Genomic DNA, 19,831 nt, shown 5'->3' with positions numbered 1-19,831 from the left:
TCATAGTTCACTTCAGGCTCAACCTCCCAGGCTCAAGTGATCTTCCTGCCTCAGCCCCCTAAGTAGCTGGGACTACAAGCATGGGCCACCATGCTGGGGTTTTTGCATTTTTAGTAGAGATGGGGTTTCACCACATTGCCCCACTGGTCTCAAACTCCTGGCCTCCTCCAGCGATCCTCCCGCCTTGTCCTTCCAAAGTGCTGAAATTACAGGTGTGACCCGCCACGCCTGGCCCACTTTAATTTTTTCGATATTTCTAGGCTGTGTGGTTCACCTGCAAGTTTTTTCAAACTGTCACAAATCTCCAAACAATTTTTCAAATATTTATTGAAAAATGTCCCCATATAAGTGGACTCAAACAGTTCAGACCCGTGTTGTTCAAGGGTCCACTGTATTTTGTACATTTACTTAGCAAATGTTTCTTGAGCTTCCCCCTGTGCACGGTGCCATGCTGGGCACTGTGAAGACACAAAGGTGAGTCAAACATGAACACCATTTTCAATTTTCTGGAGGAAGAAAAAATGTGCGAGTAACGTAACACAGAGATTCCAGTCAGATGACGGCGGGGGGAGTAAGGCAAGTGTCAAGGACCAGCCATGACGGAACTACTGTGCATCTAGCTTGGGACCCTCCATCTGAGTGTGGAACATCAGCTAAAACTATTAATGAGCTCTGCACAGGCCTGGCATGTAGTACATGCCCAATAGATCATTACTGATAGAACCACTGAGTCAGCAAATGAATCAACCAGTGAGTAAGTGGTGTCAACATCCTGGTTTTTAGAACTTCGGATAAATTGTTCCCTAAAATTTCCACCAACCCAAAAACGTTGTGATTCATACTTAATCAAATGTTGGAAACTATTGTAATACTAAATCCAAAAGAAGCACATTTTTAGTTAAGTCATTTGTTCAATGTCTGACTCCCAGACCGAGAGTGAACACAGTGGCAGAGGAAAGATGCAGAGGTGAACTTCCATGTGAGTGAGGATGGCTACATTCCACCTGTACAGTGACACCAGGCTCCACCTACATCAAAGGCATTTTTTCAAATGGTATTGCTCAGTGTTCACGGACAGTAAAAAGTGCCTGCTGGGACTGAGCCATCGAAAGCCAGACAGAAGGCGATGACTCACCTTGCCTCTCTCTGAACCACTTATTTCACAAAAATAGACTTGTGACATGGGAAGACATGCTTACTGCACACTGCTTCATAAACAGGAAGAATGGCGTTCCCCCTTACCTTCCACTAGCGGCTTAGCAGCTGTATTGAGCATCAGCTATATTGAGGGCAAACCCTTTAGCCTCGTTCAATAGAGCCCAGAGGAAGTTGGGGACAGCCCACATGGTGATAGGACAAGAGGCCAGTAGGGCCAAGTGGTCACACAGAATAGCCTGATTGGTCTTTACCTGCATACCCTCCTGGCCGGAGATTCCCACACCCACATCTGCCACCTGGATCATGCTGACATCATTGGCTCCATCACCTAGAAACAGCACAGGCAAGAAGAATTGTTTGATTCTAGAAATAGCACAGAATCAAATCAATGTGCTAGATTTTCTTGGGGATCCCCATTGAACTCAGTCCTGTGAAAGGGTCCTGGGGGAGATGGGGGAAAAAGGAGTAGAGCATCCACCCTGAGAGAATAGAGTTAAGCATTCAGGATAAGCTAGCCACACCAGGAGATGTTTCAGAAAGCGGGCTGGAGCTGAGCCACCTGGTACGTGGCGCCCACTCTGCAGTGTCGCTCTTACACCAGTAAAGCCCTCATCCTGCTGTCTGGCACAAGGAAAGATGCTATCATCATCTTCATCATCATTAGTTACTGAACCACTCCAGCCAAGCAGCCAAGGCTACTCCCAGCCACACTTCCCCGGGCAGTTTCTAAACTAAAGGAAGGAGGTTAAATTCAGCCCAGCATGTTGTGGAGCTCTTTTTTTTGTACATGGATTGCCACAGTATTAGCCATTGTGCTCACTTTGGGGCCCTCTAGGGGTGCAATAAAGGAGAACTTCTCTTCATTCTGTCAATTTGTTGATAGAAAATGTTTAGGAACACAGAGCTCTGGACACCTTTGGGGAAAGGACAGCAGAGACATAAAGTCGTTATCACTCCGTGACAGTCACCATTCTTGGAACTGGGCAGCAGAAGAGCCCAAATCAGGGCATACATCCCAAGTTGCACAAATGAGAAAAGGTGCAGATAGACAAAGTTAGAATGACTTGTAGTGTGACTACAGGATGTCTCTTCCCTATGATTTTCCTGTTCTTTATAATGTTGAGACCAATATTAACTGATCAGTTAATATATATCAAATTGGAATTCTCTGAAGCAATAAAAATCTGTACAGCTTTCCCCAGAATGTCCCATTTAAAATGAGATATGGTAAAAAATGAGATATGGTATGCAACAATGCTGTCTACATTATAAACCACTGGGCACTAGGAGTAGGTCACATTGATGCTTTAATGCATTCTTTCTTTCTTTCTTTTTTCTTTTGAGGCAGGGTCTCACTCTGTCACCCAGGCTAGGTGGGAGTGCAGTGGCATGATCATGGCTCACTGCAGCCTCAACCTCCTGGGCTCAAGTGATCCTCCCACTTCAGCCTCCTGAGTAGCTAGGACTACAGGTACATGCCACCACACCCAGCCAGGTTTTGTATTTTTAGTAGAGATGGGGTTTCGCCCACCATGTTGCCCCAGCAGTTTTTTTTTTCTTTTTTTGAGACAGGGTCTCTCGCTCTATTGCCCAGGCTGGAGTGTAGTGGTGTGATCACGGTTCACTGCAGCCTTGACCTCCTGGGCTCAGGTGAGCCTCCCACCTCAGCCTCTCAAGTAGCTGAGACTGCAGGTGTGTGCCACCACACACAGCTAATTTTTTTTTTTTTGTAGAGATGGGGACTCACTATGTTGCTCAGGCTGGTCTCAAACTCCTGGGCTCAAGTGACCTTCCTGCCTTGGCCTCCCAAACTGTTGAGATGACAGGTGTGAACCACGTGCCCAGCCACGCACTCATGTTCTTATGGGTCATTACTTTCCCGTTTTCTTTTGAGATTCCATTCTGTGTTTCCTTTTCTTTTTAATCACCCAAGGATTTCCTTCCATTTCTTAAGGAATACCAGACACCAGTGGCCACGTGGCTGAGCCGGGCACTGGCCAGGCCAGGGAAACATCATTCACGTCTTACTGTGTACTGTGGCCTTTCAGGGCTGATGTTGTCGTCGTGCTCCCAGGGAGGACACTGACGCTCAGAGGAGGAGGCTGGGACAGGGGTGGTGCAGGTCAGCCTGAAGACCGTTTCCAGCTCCTCAGGGAAACCTGAGGGCCACCCCAGGCACATGAAGGCAAAGATGGCCTCAGGACAGGCCGTGGCTGTTAGGTTCCCCAGGCCTCCTGAGCACGTGCCCTGTGCCTACTCTCCTTAGCGGTTACCGGCCTCAGGGTGTGTAGGGCAGGGTCCCCATGACGACCGTGTTCAGGCCAGCACTCATTCTCCTCACTCCCATTGTAACCCAGGCTCAACAGCAGTCTCCTCTGGCCAGGTGAGGTGCCCACTGTGAACAGGCAGCAATCTCCATGTCAATAAGCAGGGGCTGTCACAGACCTTTTGCAGACAATACTGCCAACACTGGCTGATTGATTGGCGAGGGTACTTTATTTCTGATCCAATTCTCTCCTAGGTGTAGATTCTATTTACAGGGAGGCCCAATTGTTGGCATGTGGGGATCACGGCCACTGCTTCCTTCCTCGCTCTCACCAGGAGGTGGTGCTGCTGAGCCCCTGAACCTGTGCTAGAGACTCTGCCTGCACCAGAAGTGGGCAGAGAGGATGTCCTGGAAGGAGGTGAGTGGCCACCATCCCATCCCTGGAGAGGAGCAGACAGGGCTCTCCAGGCCAACAGTGTCTGCCAGGAAAAACCACCACGAGAGACACAGTCCTTAAATATCTGGTGTAAAACTGAGCAGCGATGCGTATCTGAGGATGGACTTATTTACTCAGAAGCCTGTCCCAGAACCATCAGCACAGCTGACAGGAGGCAGTGGGAATTCTGGTCACCAAGCCTCTGGGCCCTTAGGGCGTTACAAAGCCTTGGACACCCGGAGGCTCATGGTGACCAGAAGCAGCTGCAAAGGGCCTTCTAAGTTGGCCTGGGCTAAGGCTGAGTGTGTAGTGCCCTCTGTTGTGGCCCGGACAGACTGGGACAGGCAGGTCTCTGGTGTCCTGTCTCCTGAGAAACAGGGTAAGCTCCATCTTGTTGCCGTAAAGCAGCACTGGATTACTGACCTTGCAGCATGAACCTGTAACTCTGCTACTCTCCTTTGTGGCTTTACAATGTAAACTTTACCTTCAGAACATGTTGCCTGCTCTTTCACACTGGGGGTTTATTTTACACACAGAAGGAAAGGTGAGGAAGTGTTTTCCCATCTTGTGGTGTTGCATGGAAGGGTAGAGGAAGTTTGGGTCCAGCTGGGAGGAGGCCGTCTGGCCAGCTGGGATACTCGCCTATGGCCAGGGTCATGGCCTTGAGCTTGCTCCGCACCAGCTTCACCACCATGCTCTTCTGCAGAGGCGTCGACCGACAGCAGAGGACGGAGCGGCACTGCTTGGCAAGGAAGAGGAATTTGTCCTCCAGGTTTTTCTCGAGAGCGTAGGCCAGGCTTCTCCCATCGATCACGAGGCTGGGACTGCGGCCAGAGGCAGTGGACGTGGAGGGTGGGCAGAGAGAGGAGAACCTCATGCTCACTTTGCCCTTGGTCTTCTCAGGGGCTCTCTGGAGGCCTCTGGAATGCACGTAGTGTAGGCACTGGTCTAGCAGGGCTGCACACGCCTCCTGAAAGGGACATGAGAGGACAGCGCAGTTCCCTCAGAGTCATGCCACAAACATCCCCGCCCTGGCTCAACACCTCTGGAGCTGACATCCTTCCCGGGCTCCAGGCTGCAGTATCTGCCTGCCCAGAGGCCACCCTCCAGAAACTGTGAAGTTCAGCCGGAGAGGATGACTTTCCCCATAGAAGAGACTGAATTGGTGGCCGGGAGCTGTGGCTCACGCCTGTAATCCCAGCACTTTGGGAGGCCGGGGCGGGCGGATCACGAGGTCAGGAGATCAAGACCATCCTGGCTAACACGGTGAAACCCCGTCTCTACTAAAAACACAAAAAATTAGCCAGGCGTGGTGGTGGGCGCCTGTAGTCCCAGCTACTCGGAAGGCTGAGGCAGGAGAATGGCATGAACCTGGGAGGCGGAGCTTGCAGTAAGCCGAGATCGTGCCACTGCACTCCGGCCTGGGCGACAGAGCGAGACTATGTCTCAAAAAAAAAGAGACTGAACTGGTCTAGGTTTCTCTAAGATCTTACTTGATCGCCCATGATACAGTGCAGAGGTTGGAATGGACCATCTTCACTTTGGGAGGCCGTACTGTATTATTGTGAAATTGCTGGATAGTTAGACTGAAGGCCCTCCATGTACTTCTTGATAGTTCTCAGAGGCCCTTACCTAACCCACCGAGGACCAACTGCAGGACACAAAGCTCTGCAAAAGGCTTTGTTATGATTAGCCCCTAAAGAAATGCAATTTTCAGTATCCTCCCTAAGTTCTCCAATTCCTTCAGGAAAAGAAAAACAGATTAAAAGCACAATTACGGAAGCTTTTAATAGGCAAAATTTGATCTGGATTCCAGAGAGAGGAGGAAAACCTACGGTGGTAGCAGCACTAGGGATCAGGGGCAGGAGCTGGAGGCACAGGAGGGACCACCGTCTCCAGGAACAAACACGCTCTGGGGAGCTTGAGCAGCTCCCGATCCTCTGCAGACGGTGAGTCTGCTGGGTCAGTGACCAGTGCCCTGCAACACAACACGGAAATCCAGCTGTGTTCAACACACTCTTACTGAGGATCCTTTGTATTCAGAAAACGAAGCCAGACTAGAGAAAAGAAGACTGAAAAGACACAGTTACTGCCGTAGGGGCAACAGACAGTTGATGCACACACACTCATGGCTGCAGCAAATCACCAACCAGGACGTGCGTAAGTGTGGAGATGGACAGGAGAGGGAGAGCTTTGCTTCCAGGGCATGGGGTGGGATACGGCAGTAACTGGGGAAGGCCTTGAGGAGAATGCAGGATGCCATCACAGGAACTCCATGAGCTCCCTGGACTCGCACAGCAGTGGAGACTCCTCCTTCATCCCGCTGCTCCCACTGACTGTAGCCGGCATGCGGGCAGGACGCATAGGCTGACTACTGCGGAGCTCTGAGAGTGAGTAGCAGCCGACGGACTGGGAGAGGAGACAAGTGTGCTAAGGACACTGAATGGGTGGTGGGTATGTCACTGTTACTCTGGTAGCCCCTGACTTAGCCCAAGGCACCAGGGAACCTGGACGTGGGCTCCAAGGCAGGGACAGAGAGAGCTCCAGGAGACACCTTCTAGCTCTGGCTTGAGGAGTGAAAAGGGGGTTCCCAATGCTCTGAGAAGATGAGGAAGTCTCCAATTTTATTTATTCTTTTTCGTCTATTATTTTGAACTCAGTCCCAGGCAATTTTGCTACCGTGGCTGTGCAGGAATGGCAGTGGCAGAACTGTCTGCTGCCGCAGGCTCCAAGGGAGCTAGACCCTCCTTTCCATCAGAGCCTGTGGTGCTCTGTCTTCTATTCTGCCCCCACTTGGCGCTGGACGCAGGGGAAGGGCAGGAAATATGGGAAGAAGAAGGTGACGCACTCCAGCTTTCCTGCCAGAAGACTGAAAAGGGGATTCTTGGGGAACCAGAGGCGCTGGAAAAATTGTAAAGAAAGAGAAGCTTGGCTAACTGACCCCATAATGTTGTTTATGAATTCCTGGGCTCACCCATAACAAAGCCTTTGAGAGGCAAACTCTGCAACAGACTGCCACCCAAGTTCCAAGGTGACCTCTGGAGGGCAAAAATGCAAGACTAGGTCTTATAAACATATCTGCCTTTGAAACCAACACCCAGAGCTCACAGCCCAAACCCCAAAGGGTTGATCACCTGCTTAAAAAAATCCACATTCTGCATAGAAATTAAAAATGGCCAGTGTCATAACATAATATTCAAAATGCACATGATACAATCCAAAACTTCTTAGCATACAAAGAACCAGGAAAGTCTTAACTCTGTGGAAAAAGACAATCCACAGAAGCCAACATCAAGATGACACAGATACTGACATTATCGACAAAGATAAAAACAGCCATTATCCAAATGTTCCAAGAAGTAAGATTGAACATGCTGGAAATGAACAGAGAGACAGAAAGTCTTGGCCAAAAAGAAGGAAGATATTTCGGAGAACCAAATAGAAATTTGAGACAGAAATACATTAACTGAAATAAAAAGCTCACTGGATTCTAAATCATCTATGTAGATACTCTGCCCTCAAGGAGAAAACTATAACTCCACACCCTCAACTGTGAGCTGTGCACAGTGACTTCCTTCGGAAGAATTCAGTATGGGAAGAGGCAAAGAGTACAGTGACTAAAAGGTCAACCCCAACACTGACATGGTGTTGACAGCATGTACCCTTGATAGGATATGATGAAAATGGCACTTGATCTTTGTAGCTGTCCTCCCTAAAACCCTTAGCTCCACTTTAGTGATAAGAAAAACATCAGACAAATCCCACCGTAGGGACATTCTACAAAATACCTGGCCAGCACTCTTCAAAATGGTCAAAATGATTAAAAATAAAGAAAGTTTACCGAAGTGTCACAGCCAAGAAGAGTGTAAGGAGGCATGATGACAAAATGTAATGTGGTGTTCTGGATGGGATCCCAGAACAGAAAAAGGGCACTAGGTAAAAACTAAGGCAATGTATGAACTTTAGAAAGTAATGATGCATCAACATTGGCTCCTTAATGTAATAAATGTACCAGGCTAATGTAAGATCAGTAACAGAATAAATTATGTATGGCATATATGAGAAATAAGTCTGTACTATCCTCACAGTTTTCTTCTAAATTTGAAACAATTCTATATATAAAGTTTATTTTTGAAAACTCTCTGGATGGGCTCAATGGCAGAATAGACACGACCAAGGAAAGAGCCAGTGAAGATCCGCTTTCACTTAATGAATGGTAAATACATTTTCTCTTCCTTAAGATTTTCTTAATAACATTTTCTTTCCTCTAGCTTACTTTATTGTAAGAATACAGCATATAATACATACAATATATAGAATATGTTGTAATTGACTATTTGTTATCAGTAAGGCTTCTGGTCAACAGTAGGCTATGAGTAGTTAAGTTTTTGGAGAGTCAAAAGTTATATGTGGATTTTTGACTACATGGAGGGATTGGTATCCCTAACCCCTATGTGTTCAAGGGTCAACTGTACTATAAACAGATGGAAAATAAAAATTTAAAAATACTACTTACAAAACCTACAAAAAACGTTGTACAGATGGTCCCTGACTTACAATGGTTCAACTTACAAATTTTCAACTTCTGGATGGGTCTTTTGGGGTATTAAATACATTTTCAACTTATGGTATTTTTGACCTATGATGGGTTTATTGGGACATAACCCCATCATAAGTTGAGGAGCATCGGTGCTTGGGTATGTGTCTAACAAAATATATGATGTGTATGCTGAAAACTATAAAATGCTGATAAAAAAAAAAGAAGACCTAAAAAATGTAGAGATATACCATGTTTACAGAATGGAAGATCAACATAATAAAAATATCAATGCTTCCCAAATTGATTTATAAATTTAACAAAATTCAAATAAAAGTTCCAGCAGGAATTTCTGTACAGAAAAATTAATTTAAAATTAATATATGAAGGCAACAAATAAGAAGACTAGCCAAAACAATTTTGAAATAGAATAAAGTTGGAGGAATAACACTACCAATTTTTAAGACTTATAAAAAACTACAGTAATCAAACTACTACAATGAATCAATACATATCGTATTGGTGAAGGGACAGACAAACAAATGAATGGAACAGAACAGAAAGTCTAGAAACAAACCCACACAAATATAACTAACTAATTTTTGACAAAGATGCTTTCAACCAGAAAAAGATGCTTTCAACAAATGGCACTGGAGGAACTGGGCAGCCACATGTGGAAAGATGAAGTCTAACCTAACCCTCACATCTTTCATGAAATGTGACCCAAAATAGACTGCATCTATAGATAAGATGTTAACGTGTAATGCTTTTAGAATAAAACATAGGAGAAAATATTCATAATTAGGCACATCTTAGACATGACACCAAATGCATGATTCATAAAATTTAAAAAAAAATGACCAATCAGACCAGGCACAGTGGCTCAAGTCTGTAATCTCAGCACTTTGAGAGACCGAGGCAGGATGATCGCTTGAGTTCAGGATTTTGAACTCCAGCCTGGGCAATGTGGGGACATCCCATCTCTTAAAAAAATAAAAAATTAGCCAGGTATGCTTGTGCGCTCCTGTGGTCCCAGGTACTAGGGATGCTGAGGCAGGAGGATGCCTTGAGCCTGGGAGGTTGAGGCTGTAGTGAGTTGCGATGGCGCCACTGCACTCCAGCCCGGGTAACAGAGTGAGACCTCATCTCCAAAAAAAAAAATAATAAAATAAAAATTAAATTTAACAAGAATAAAAATTTATCAAAACTAAAAGCTTTTGTGAAAGACAATATTAAAAAATAAAGAAGATAGGGATGAAATACATGCAAATCACACAGCCAACAAAGGACTTACATACAGAAAACATAAAGAATTCTCAAAACTGAACATTAAGAAAACAACCCAATTAGAAAATGGAAAAATACTTGACTAGACAATTCATCCAAGAGGATATTTGAATGGAAAATAAGCACATGGAAAGATGTTCAACTTCATTAGACACTAGTGAAATGCAAATTAAAACCATAACAAGATACCACTACACACCCATTAGAGAGGCTAGCAGAAAAAAAATCAATGACAATGCGAAGTGCTGGAAAAGACACTGAGCGAAGTAATACAGCACTTTGAAAAGCAGGCTGGTGTCTGGCAGCTTCTCATAAACTTAGACACACTCACATCTGACCTAGGTATTTAAAGAAATGAAAACATGTTCATATACACACATTTATAGAAGTGCAGTTTATGATTGTCAACAACCAGAAACAACTAAAACGTTCTTCACTGAGTGAATGGATATGCAAAATCTGGTGTTAGTGGAAATTACTCAGCATCAAGGAGAAATATACTACTGGTTCATGCAACAGCTCAGGTGAATCTCAAAGGTGTTATGCTGAGTGACAGAAGCCAGGCTCTGAAAGTTACACACTGGAGTATACTGTTTACTTGACATCTGGAAAAGACAAAACTGTAGTTCTGGAGAACAGATTGGTGGCTTCCAGAGGTTAGAAAAGGAGGGAAGTTACAATTGCACAGCGGTAGCACGGCAGACTTTCTGGGGATGATGGAACTCTCCTGGACCGTGGATAGGGCGGTGGTTATACAGATCTATGCATGTGTTAAAATTCACGTAAGTGTATAACCAAAAAAAGCCAATTTTACTGTATGCTAATTATAAATAAATAAATAAAAGCAATGACCAGGTCATTAGGTCAACCTTTAGTATAAATTCCCAAACTTTCTTGGAGAAAGAGGTCACTTAAAAAAAAAAAAGGCCCTGGTGAAGGCACAGGCTCTGAAGCAGGATGACCTTGCATAGATGTGAGAGGAAGGGGGCGCCCCGGCCGGCGTGGCCGTGAAGAAAGGACTGGGAATGGTGGGAATCTGGATCATAGAATCTAATGGAACAAGGTGCGAGGGTCACAGTGGCGTCTGTACAATGCGGACAACAGGGCTTAGCAGGCAGCCTTTCCTACACTTACAGATGGAGTGAGAGGCCCTAGAGGCCAGGAGATGAGTGGGGGCTGCTGCAATAACTCACGGATCAGGAATGCTCCCACCAAGGCCATCTCAGAAAGGGGTACTCCCAAGCGACAAAGTCCCAAGGTCCTGACAGCTGATGGTGCAGGTGTGGACCTAAGGGGGCTGGGGGGAGTCTGAGTGTGAGCCCCAGAGAGACTGTGGTGGCTTTGGCCACACTGGGGAGGAGCAGATCAGCCACAGCAAGACGGTTCCCTGCTCCATTCAAGAAGCCTGAAAGCCGGCGCAAGAAGTTTTGAGTGGGAACTTCTGCGGGGACTCAGAGCCCAGACCAGGGCAGTATATGAAGTAGCTACTCCCCACAGACTTGGGGATTTAAACAGACAAATCTGACTGGATAAAGAAGTCCTCAGTGCCTGCAGTGGTCCTGAGGTGGCCAGTGCTAAATGGACCACTGCCCTGGCTCCACTGTGGAAGCACATGGGACCTCACAAGAAAGTTCTTTGATGACTTGGACAGTATGTCAGGAGAAAGCAGGCTGAACTTTGTATCAATAAAGCCCAGATGTGCATTCCTTTGGTACTAAGAAATTCCAGCAAACTTCACCTCTTCCAAGGCAATAACATGCACGTCCTAAACCCGAACGCAGAGGGTGAGTTCCTTCTCACAGCAGCTGCCAGGAATGTGAGTCTCTGCCAAGGGGGCCACGATAAACATGGGCCACCCCAGGGGAAAGAAGCAGAGCCACTTGAAACCCACCTACCTGGGACGTGGCGTTCAGGGTGATGACCTCCTCATCATGGTCCAGCAGTTTGCAGGCATACGCAATGTTGACGGCTGTTTCTTGTTTGTCACCAGTGAGAACCCAAATCTGCAGGCCCGCTTGACGCAATTTAGAAATAGTTTCAGGGACTCCGTCCTGCAGGCGGTCTTCAATCCCAGTGGCACCTGGTCAAATGCACAGCAGTGTGAGCGAACCCGCTTCTCACGTGCCCCCCAATCCTGCTGGGGTGCAAATGGCATGCACTAGATACACCAAAGGCAGGCACTGGTACAGCCCCCGTTGCCTGGGCCTTGCCTGGGGCTGGGCTGCCAGTTGTCTGCCATGTAGTGTCAGGAAGTCCCTTGTGGGACCATTTCAGGACAGTGGTGGACACTTTTGACAGCTCTGTCGATGTGACTCAGTCGAGAGTGCGTAGGAATAACTGTGAGTCACTGAGCATAATTACGTGTACTTACACCAAAGTACCTCAACTTTTTCTAACTTGTAACTTTACAGATAACCTGAAAGCAAAACGTATGGGAAGGTATTGGGAATGACGATATTTGGAGGGATAAAAATATAGTCTTAAAAATTGCCCATCCCATACAAAGCTTCTGGTCAATGAAATTCAGAATGTCCAGTCTCAACAATGCTTATTACTAGTCACTATAGAAACAGACTTCACAGGCAAGCCCATTATTTCTTGAAACCAAGATTATCTGAAATATGCTTTTTCCACAAACATAAAGAAGTCGAGAGGCAGGTTTTGCCTTTTTGGTCTCAGTATGTTGGGAAAAATGTACTATTGACTGCGGAAATGTGCTTAGGCCTGCCTCAGATTTTTTTTTTTTTTTTTAAGATCTGTTTACATCTTGGTGAGATGGTTTCTGTCTTCCCCATTCTGGAAGTGAGCTGCAGCCCCCGGTCCCTGGGTTTGAGCCCTGACTGAGGCTCCTTTACTGCTCTACACCATGCTGTGCCCTGTGCTGGGATGCTGCTATGGACTGACCGTTTGTGTCCCCCAGATCCATAGAAGGGAGCGCTAATCCCCAATGTGGTAGTATTAGGATGTGGGGCCTGCAGGAGGTAATTAAGTTCAGATGAGGTCATGAGGATGGGGCTCCAGTGATGTGATCAGTGTCCTTATAAAAAGAGGCACTGGGGCTGGGCGCGGTGGCTCACACCTGTAATCCCAACACTTTAGGAGGCCGTGGAGTTCCAGACCAACCTGGTCAACGTGGTGAAACCCTGTTTCTACTAAAAATACAAAAATTACCTGGGCATGGTAGTGGGTGCCTGTAATCCCAGCTGCTCGGCAGGTTGAGGCAGAATTGCTTGAACCCAGGAGGTGGAGGTTGCAGTGAGCTGAGATCATGCCACTGCACTCCAGCCTGGGTGACAGAGCGAGACTCTGTCTCAAGAAATAAATAAATAAATAGGCATTGGAGAGGTGATTTCTCAATCTCCCCGTTGTGTGAGAACACCGCAAGGAGGCGCCGTCTGCAAACCAGGAGGAGATCCCTCATCAGACATTACGAGCTGTTAGAGCCTTGATCTTGGACTTTTAGCCTCCAAAACTGTAAGAAGTAAATGTCTGTGGCTTAAGCCCCCAGTCTGTGGTATTGTGTGACAGCAGAACAAACGAACTAAGCCACCCTTACCCCTTCTTCTAGAATGACGGGACGGAAGGCATGGGGAGGGGAAGGTAGAACTGAGGTACAGTAAACACACAAGTGTACATTTCTTAAATATTCCTTTGATACACTTTCACAAGTCACATACCAGTGTCACCAGCCCTGAGCTCGGGGCAGAACATCACCAGCACCCCAGAAGACCCCCTCAGGGGCAAGTGGCTGATCTGCTGTCTTCCAGCTCACGTAGCCTGGGCCTAGCTCCCATGTAGGGGATGTACTGGAAGGTGATGTGCGAACTTGGGGAGGTTCCAGAAAGGAGGAGGGAACATTGCACCCATACTGCACTCTGCTCTGAACCTTACAACCTGAGTACCCTGGGAAGACCACGCAGCGTGTGGAGCTTAAGACCTGCTCAGGAAGAAAGCCAGGTCACACTCTGTGCTCCCTGCGAGCACATGCCCAGCCACCCGGGCGCCGGGAGGACATCTGACCTTAGCTTCGCTCCCCTACCCTGGCCCTTGGGCTCTAGCAGGGGGACAGACTGTGTGCGGCCCGTGTCCCTGGCTCATCCTGAGTGTCACTTGTACTGTGACAGGTTTCTTGATGTCTGGGGAAGATAGAGGGATGGGCTTGCCTTCCTCTGTGTGTTCATAGTAATTCATTCATACTTAACGACAGTAATAATGATTATAGAGTAAGACTAATAATGGCTAACCTTGATGGATTACTGACAATTTTCCAGGATAACGCTTCCACTGCAGTGCTTGAAACATAACCCAAGCAGTTGCCCACTCTTCTCTAAATGGCAACTTCCTGCCTCAAGGACCTTGTGCCTCCTACCTTTGTATCCCAGCTGCTGAGCTAGAGTCTCTCAGTCAAATGTCTGCCAAGAAAGAAAGCAGGGAAGGCCTTGCCGGAAACTCCAGTATGGAGGGTGTCTGCTGTTTCACAGGGAAAAGTTAACACCTTGAAAACAGAACCTCCTTAGTTCAGGAGCTAATTGGTCAAACTCATGGGCCTCCCACTGGGTCATGCCACCGACACTCACCTTTATAAGGTGTGAGCCTGAGTCAGGTGCAGAATAACATTAAACTGAAAAAGGAGTTATGGCAGGGACCCCCACCTCCGCATGAAACATGGCAGAGGAAAGAGTGCCTGCAGGGAGCAGCCTTTCAAGATGATTTGGGGCACAGTGGCTTTCTTCAGCTTTCCAGGGTACTTGTTTGTGATATAATTTATGTGACTCTGAGTAAATGCCACTGTCTTTACGACCTGACCCTCTGGAAGGCCTGGCATTTCTGAGTATCATAACTCAGGAGTTGGTAGTGTGCAGAGCCCAGCGTCACTGTGCTTGGTGCCACACAGCTTTGAATGGGAGGGGAAAGGATTTCACCAATGAGGAAGTTTTAGACATTTAGAGAAACTAGCAAGGACGCCGGGGAAAATGAGCAAGAGTATCCTTTGAATTTAGGTTCCTGCCCAGAGCATTAAGGAAAAGAAAATTTCAAGAGCATGGAGAGAATGGAGATCCTTTCTGCTGAAGATAGTTATGTATGGTTCTCTGATGCTATTTAAGATAAGCACCTGGGCCTGGTGCAGGGGCACGTGCCTGTAATCCCAGCACTTAGGCAGGCTGAGGCAGGAGGATCACGTTAAACCAGGAGGTCGAGACAAGCCTGAGTGAGACCCTGTCTCTACCAAAAAAAGTAAAAATTCATCTGGGCCTGGTGGCACACACCTGTGGTCCCAGCTCCTCAGGAGGCTGAGGCGGGAGGACCACTAGAGCCCAGAAATTTGAGCTCACAATGTGCTGTGATCACACCACTGCACTCCAGCCCAGGTGACAGAGTAAGACCCTGTCTCAAAGCAAAAAAAAAAGCACCTTCATGAAAAGATTTGGCTTTGGAATAGTAAAAATATAAGTGGCTGGCTTCACTTTTCTCAATGAAGCTGAGGAGCTGGAACACAGTGCCCGCGTTTGAGCTGTGTGAACACTAAGGTGGTGGGTGGCTCTCATACTCTCCAGCTCAGGCCTCGTCATTTGAAACATAAACATACCAGGTAGCAGGAGACGGTAAGTGGTTAACAACCGGTCTGTGGGAGGAAGGTCGATTTACTGCATTTGCTCATTTCTGTGGTGTAAATACTCCCACCTTGGGGGACTTCAATCTACTAACATAGCATCAAAAGGCGACGTGAGATTCCTGAACATTTATGTGGGCTACTGCAAAATTCTTCAAAATGTATCCACGAGCTCTGCCAGCAGGCGTGAGCAGGCTCCAGTGCACGGCTGGCACCCATGTTGGCAACCCAGGAGTTCCATCACTGACACATCTCAGAGCCATCCTCATGTGCACCTGGAGGTAAGGAATCCACCTGAGGATGACAGTGGGACGTGGTGGAATTGGTTTGGAGAAACGCTGATGACCAGGATCCCTACTCCAATCAAAGGAAGTGGAACAGGGGATTGGTAGAAAACTCTGATTTTAGATCTTCACACAGTTGCCCAAGTAAAAATTATAGAATCCAAGCAAGAAATCCCCATGAAAAAGGCCTAAGAAGATGACTGGATCTCAAGTTCACCATGAGCCTCGGGTGCCGCAAGGGGCCATTAACAACTTAGGATATGTTAACAGAGCTGCAGCATCTGGGCCAAGAGAGGTGACCGATGCACGATCACCAGAGAAAGCCTGCAGAGGAGAGGCCAGCTGGGTGGAAACGGTGTGAAAGCACCAACCAGGAGACTCATCACCACACAACCACTCAGTGCCGGGCCCTGTGCCTGTGCCACACTCAGTGCCTCCCGTCATCCCTTCCTTTCACCCTCACAGGAGCCCGAAACACTGGGATTACCACAGAGCAGAACTTGGATGCAGAAAGGATTGAGCCACTTGCCCCAGGCTGCCCGATCAGCCTGCACGACCAGCCTGCATGACCAGCTTGCAGTGGCAGAGCAGGGCTGGACAACCGAGTCAGGGCTCCTGGGCTCTGAGAGCAGGGAATATGGAGAAGGGGTAGCCTGGGACTCACAGCCATGTCTCCAAATAGTCAAGGTTTCATCACGTGGAAAAGGGAGGAGATTCTGTCTGCATTACTCCAGGGGGCAGAACCAGCAAGCACTGTGAAAAGGCACTGGAGGGCCAAGTTCCCTCCATTTGGGAAGTTAGTGCTGTCCAGGGAAAAAGCTGCTGCCTGGGGAAGGTGCCCCACAGTGAAGGGTTAAAAACCAGACTGGTCAGTGAGGCTGGGCGGGCACGTCTGGGACAACCAGCAGATGCCTCCTGCCCCACAGGCCTGCACAATACTGTCTTCCGGGGAAGCCCAGTCAGTCCAGACGACAGCAGCCCTGCTTTAGAAAGCCAAAACTTCGGGGCCTAAAACAGGCACAGCCATTTCTCAGGTGTTCCATTTAATTCACATCCAGGGCTGCCGCTCATGGTGCCACTGGGCCCCTGGATCCCGGGGCTTTCTGAGTAATGCGTGGCCTCCTATAAGATACTGTGGGCAAACAATATATAAAATGTGTGCAGATATATGTTATGCCTAGTGTACATTATGCTATTAAATGCAAACCTTAACTATGTATTATACTAGAGATGTAGATGTAAATATATAGCTATCCCAACTCCTCTGCCTAGAAAAAGAGGGCAAGTGAACACCGCCTTTTAGTGTTAAGTGAAGATGAACTCCCCAGGGCTTTGTGCTCAAGAAGTGCCACCTGACTCACAACACCTGGGATGGAGGTGGGGGTGCAGCATCCTCAACACCAGCTCTTCAAGGACACACAGAGCATGTATACAATGGCTTGGCTATTTAATGAATGCTTTAATAAAATAGGAAAATAAATATTTTAAGTATTAAAGCAAGCATTAACATAATAAATACCTTCATTTATCACTAATACTAGTTAGTATTTATTAAGTACCAAGATGAACACAGTTGGAAATGTGGACATATTTCAGTAAAAATGAGCCCATTTTCTTTTCATTCACCTCGAATCTGTGAAACGTTCCTAAGATGCAAAATGCAGCAGTCAGTTTCTGGGTCCCAAAAGTTTCCCTGTTTCCCGAGGGGAAAATTCTTTCAACCCCCAACTGTCAGAAATCTCACTCCTTGGCTCTATCTTTGGTGGGAAAGCAGGTTAAGGGGAAGCATGGCAGCTGCTATCTTGGGGTGCCTGGCGGGCAGCATGTGCGCCTCACAGAAATGAGACTAGGAGAAGATTCAGGCAAGCACCCTCCTGCCTCAGCTGTGCCAGCATCCTGCCAGGCGGCTCCCTAACCAAGGCCAGCCTGCGGAGCAGCCGCTGACAAGAGCGCTCACCCCTCCAGGGCCATCCCTGCAAACTCCACACTGCCCTTAGGCATGCGGCTCTCAAGTTAATTACCTAACAAGTGCAGGTTGGTCTCCAGGCGAATGGCAGACTGGAAGAGAAGCTCCTCACTGTTTTCCAGGGAGGATTCGGCTTCTAGGTGGCTTTGCAACCAGCAGGCATACTCTTCTTTACTCAGAACCTATGGAAGACACATTGTTGAGTGCCGTACCGGGCACTGCTCACTGTGGGGCGGCCACCTGCACGTGCACCCTCGCGAAGCCGCCCCCACTCACCCTCTTGGCGATGCACAAGGTGCGCAGGCCTTCTGCCGCATACAGGTTGAGGTAATTCTGAGTTTTGCTCCGAATCTTTTTTTGATGCCTCCCTCTGGCGTCAACTATGTTGGAGAATAAGCAGAAACATGGGTAAGAACTGGTGCCTGCGGAATGATCTTCAGACACTCCGAGATTTACCCCACGTCTGTTCGTTACTTGCGAATAGAGCACAAGTTTTCATACAGAATTCAATGCAAAAATGAGCTGTTATGTTTAAAAAATAATCTCATCAATATGCAAATGTTTGGCTGTTTATTTTATTTTATTTTTTCATAGAGACAGGGTTTTGCCATGTTGCCCAGGCTGGTCACGAACTCCTGGGCTCAAATCATCCACCCGCCTCGGCCTCCCAAAGTGCTGGGATTACAGATGTGAGCCACTGCGCCGGCTGATGTTTGGCTGTTTCTAACACCCTTTGTTGAAATAAGCTCATGAAAGTAAAAACTACATCAAAAGTCATTTGGCATCCTTTTGCCCAGCCTATTAAATGGAGGCTCACGTTCTTGCTGTTAATGAAAAGTCTTACTTAATGGGAAGCACACTTTCTATCCTCAGAACAGTAGGATCCTTACAAGTAGCGTTGCCAGATATAACAAACGATGTCTAAATATGGCATAGGACATACTTTTACTTAAAAAATGATTTGTTTGTCTGAAATTCAAGTTTAACTGGACATTCTATATATATTGTTTGTGAAATCTGGCAACACTACTGACCAGTCATGAGGCCCGTGGCCCAGGAAGGATTATCTACTAATCTAAGTCCACCGCCTGACAAAGAGGACCTGGTAAGAGACCCTTTTACATGCCCGACCATGCTGCATTCTCCACGGGGGTGACAGAGCCTTCAAGGGAGTGATCACTCGTTCTTGGAGGTGGAAGAATCTTACTCTTTTCTAAACAAAGTCTAAGTACACATATAGAACATAAACAGATACACAGCATATCTATGTTATTTAAAGGCCATGAGGGGACAATAGAAAAAAAAGTCAGAAAAGACTCTTTATGGAGTTGATAATGGGGAAGAAAAACAGTTGCTCTAGAATCCTTTGCTTTAGGTATTTACATTTCCTGAAAGGATGATGCTCAGACTCATCTTTGTATTCCTGGTATGGTGGTAACACTCTTAGAAGATGCAGATAACCTTTTCCCAGAATCAGATTGTTCCTTGAGCAAAGCCGTGCCTAACTGAGGGGCTTTGGAATTGAAATACTCATGATAAAGCTGTCCCATTGTCCTGGGGAGAGGCGACATGTGGCGTGCACTGGGACGTGCGGTGGTACCGGGTGTGACACTGAGATTAACCACTCTCCAAAACGAAATGAACTGAGCCCACGGAGGGAGGATGGGCCACTCGGGATCCTGGGTGCCCCAGACGAGGAGGTGGCCCCACAGGTGTCTGCTTCTCAGGTGGACAATGGGGTGTTTCTGTGCAGGGCCATCCGCACAGGGCCTAGTGACAGGGAGCACGTGGCCCTGCCAGGCAGAAGTGGCTGAGCCCGTCGTCCTCTCCTGCAGACATGGACACACACCTGTGCCCTTTCTGGCGAGATCTGCCCCTCGTTCCTGGGTGACTTTTCCCTTACATGTCCTGCCGCACCTACCACTGGGCAGTCACTGCGGAAAACTGAGGCTGGGCTTTGGAGGGTGGAGCCCTTGTGGAGGCTGGGATCGGTCTACACTCTGATGGAGGGTAGGAGAGGATGGGAAGAACTCCAGCTCCAAGGAGACTATCACTGAGGAGCTGGGGGAACCTCTGAAGGAGAATGTACTGGGGAACAAAAGTGTGGATCCCCAGAGGCATTCAGTCAGCCCTGCTCTTCTCCACTTGCTGAAGTGATGCTGGGGGTGGCTGATTTCAAGCTGAAGGCATGGCAATTTTCACCCTGCATTTTAGGCAATGGTCATGCAATATTAGCCCCTTCTTTCTGATATTCCACAGCCACCCAAGTCGTGTGTGTCTTGTCTC

The 19,831-nt window shown here is 47.5% G+C and overlaps 1 protein-coding gene across 3 annotated transcripts in view; it reads right to left on the bottom strand.

Moving 5' to 3' along the window:
- The window catches only part of ATP10A (ATPase phospholipid transporting 10A (putative)), a 181,557-nt gene that overhangs the window by 11,594 nt on the left and 150,132 nt on the right, over window positions 1-19,831 (bottom strand). For all 3 annotated transcript variants that reach the window (XM_054531354.2, XM_024232734.3, XM_054531355.2), the window contains 5 exons: window positions 17,822-17,925; window positions 17,601-17,727; window positions 11,580-11,764; window positions 4,503-4,830; window positions 1,410-1,486 (listed from right to left, as the gene is read on the bottom strand). In XM_054531354.2, coding sequence (XP_054387329.1) covers window positions 1,410-1,486; window positions 4,503-4,830; window positions 11,580-11,764; window positions 17,601-17,727; window positions 17,822-17,925 — 821 coding nt within the window. The remainder of the gene's footprint in view (window positions 1-1,409; window positions 1,487-4,502; window positions 4,831-11,579; window positions 11,765-17,600; window positions 17,728-17,821; window positions 17,926-19,831) is intronic.

This window comes from Pongo abelii, chromosome 16, assembly GCF_028885655.2.
Source record: "Pongo abelii isolate AG06213 chromosome 16, NHGRI_mPonAbe1-v2.0_pri, whole genome shotgun sequence".
Taxonomy (NCBI): Eukaryota; Metazoa; Chordata; class Mammalia; order Primates; family Hominidae; genus Pongo; species Pongo abelii.
The sequence above is the reverse complement of the archived record's forward strand: the minus strand, read 5'-3'. Positions and strand labels throughout refer to the sequence as shown.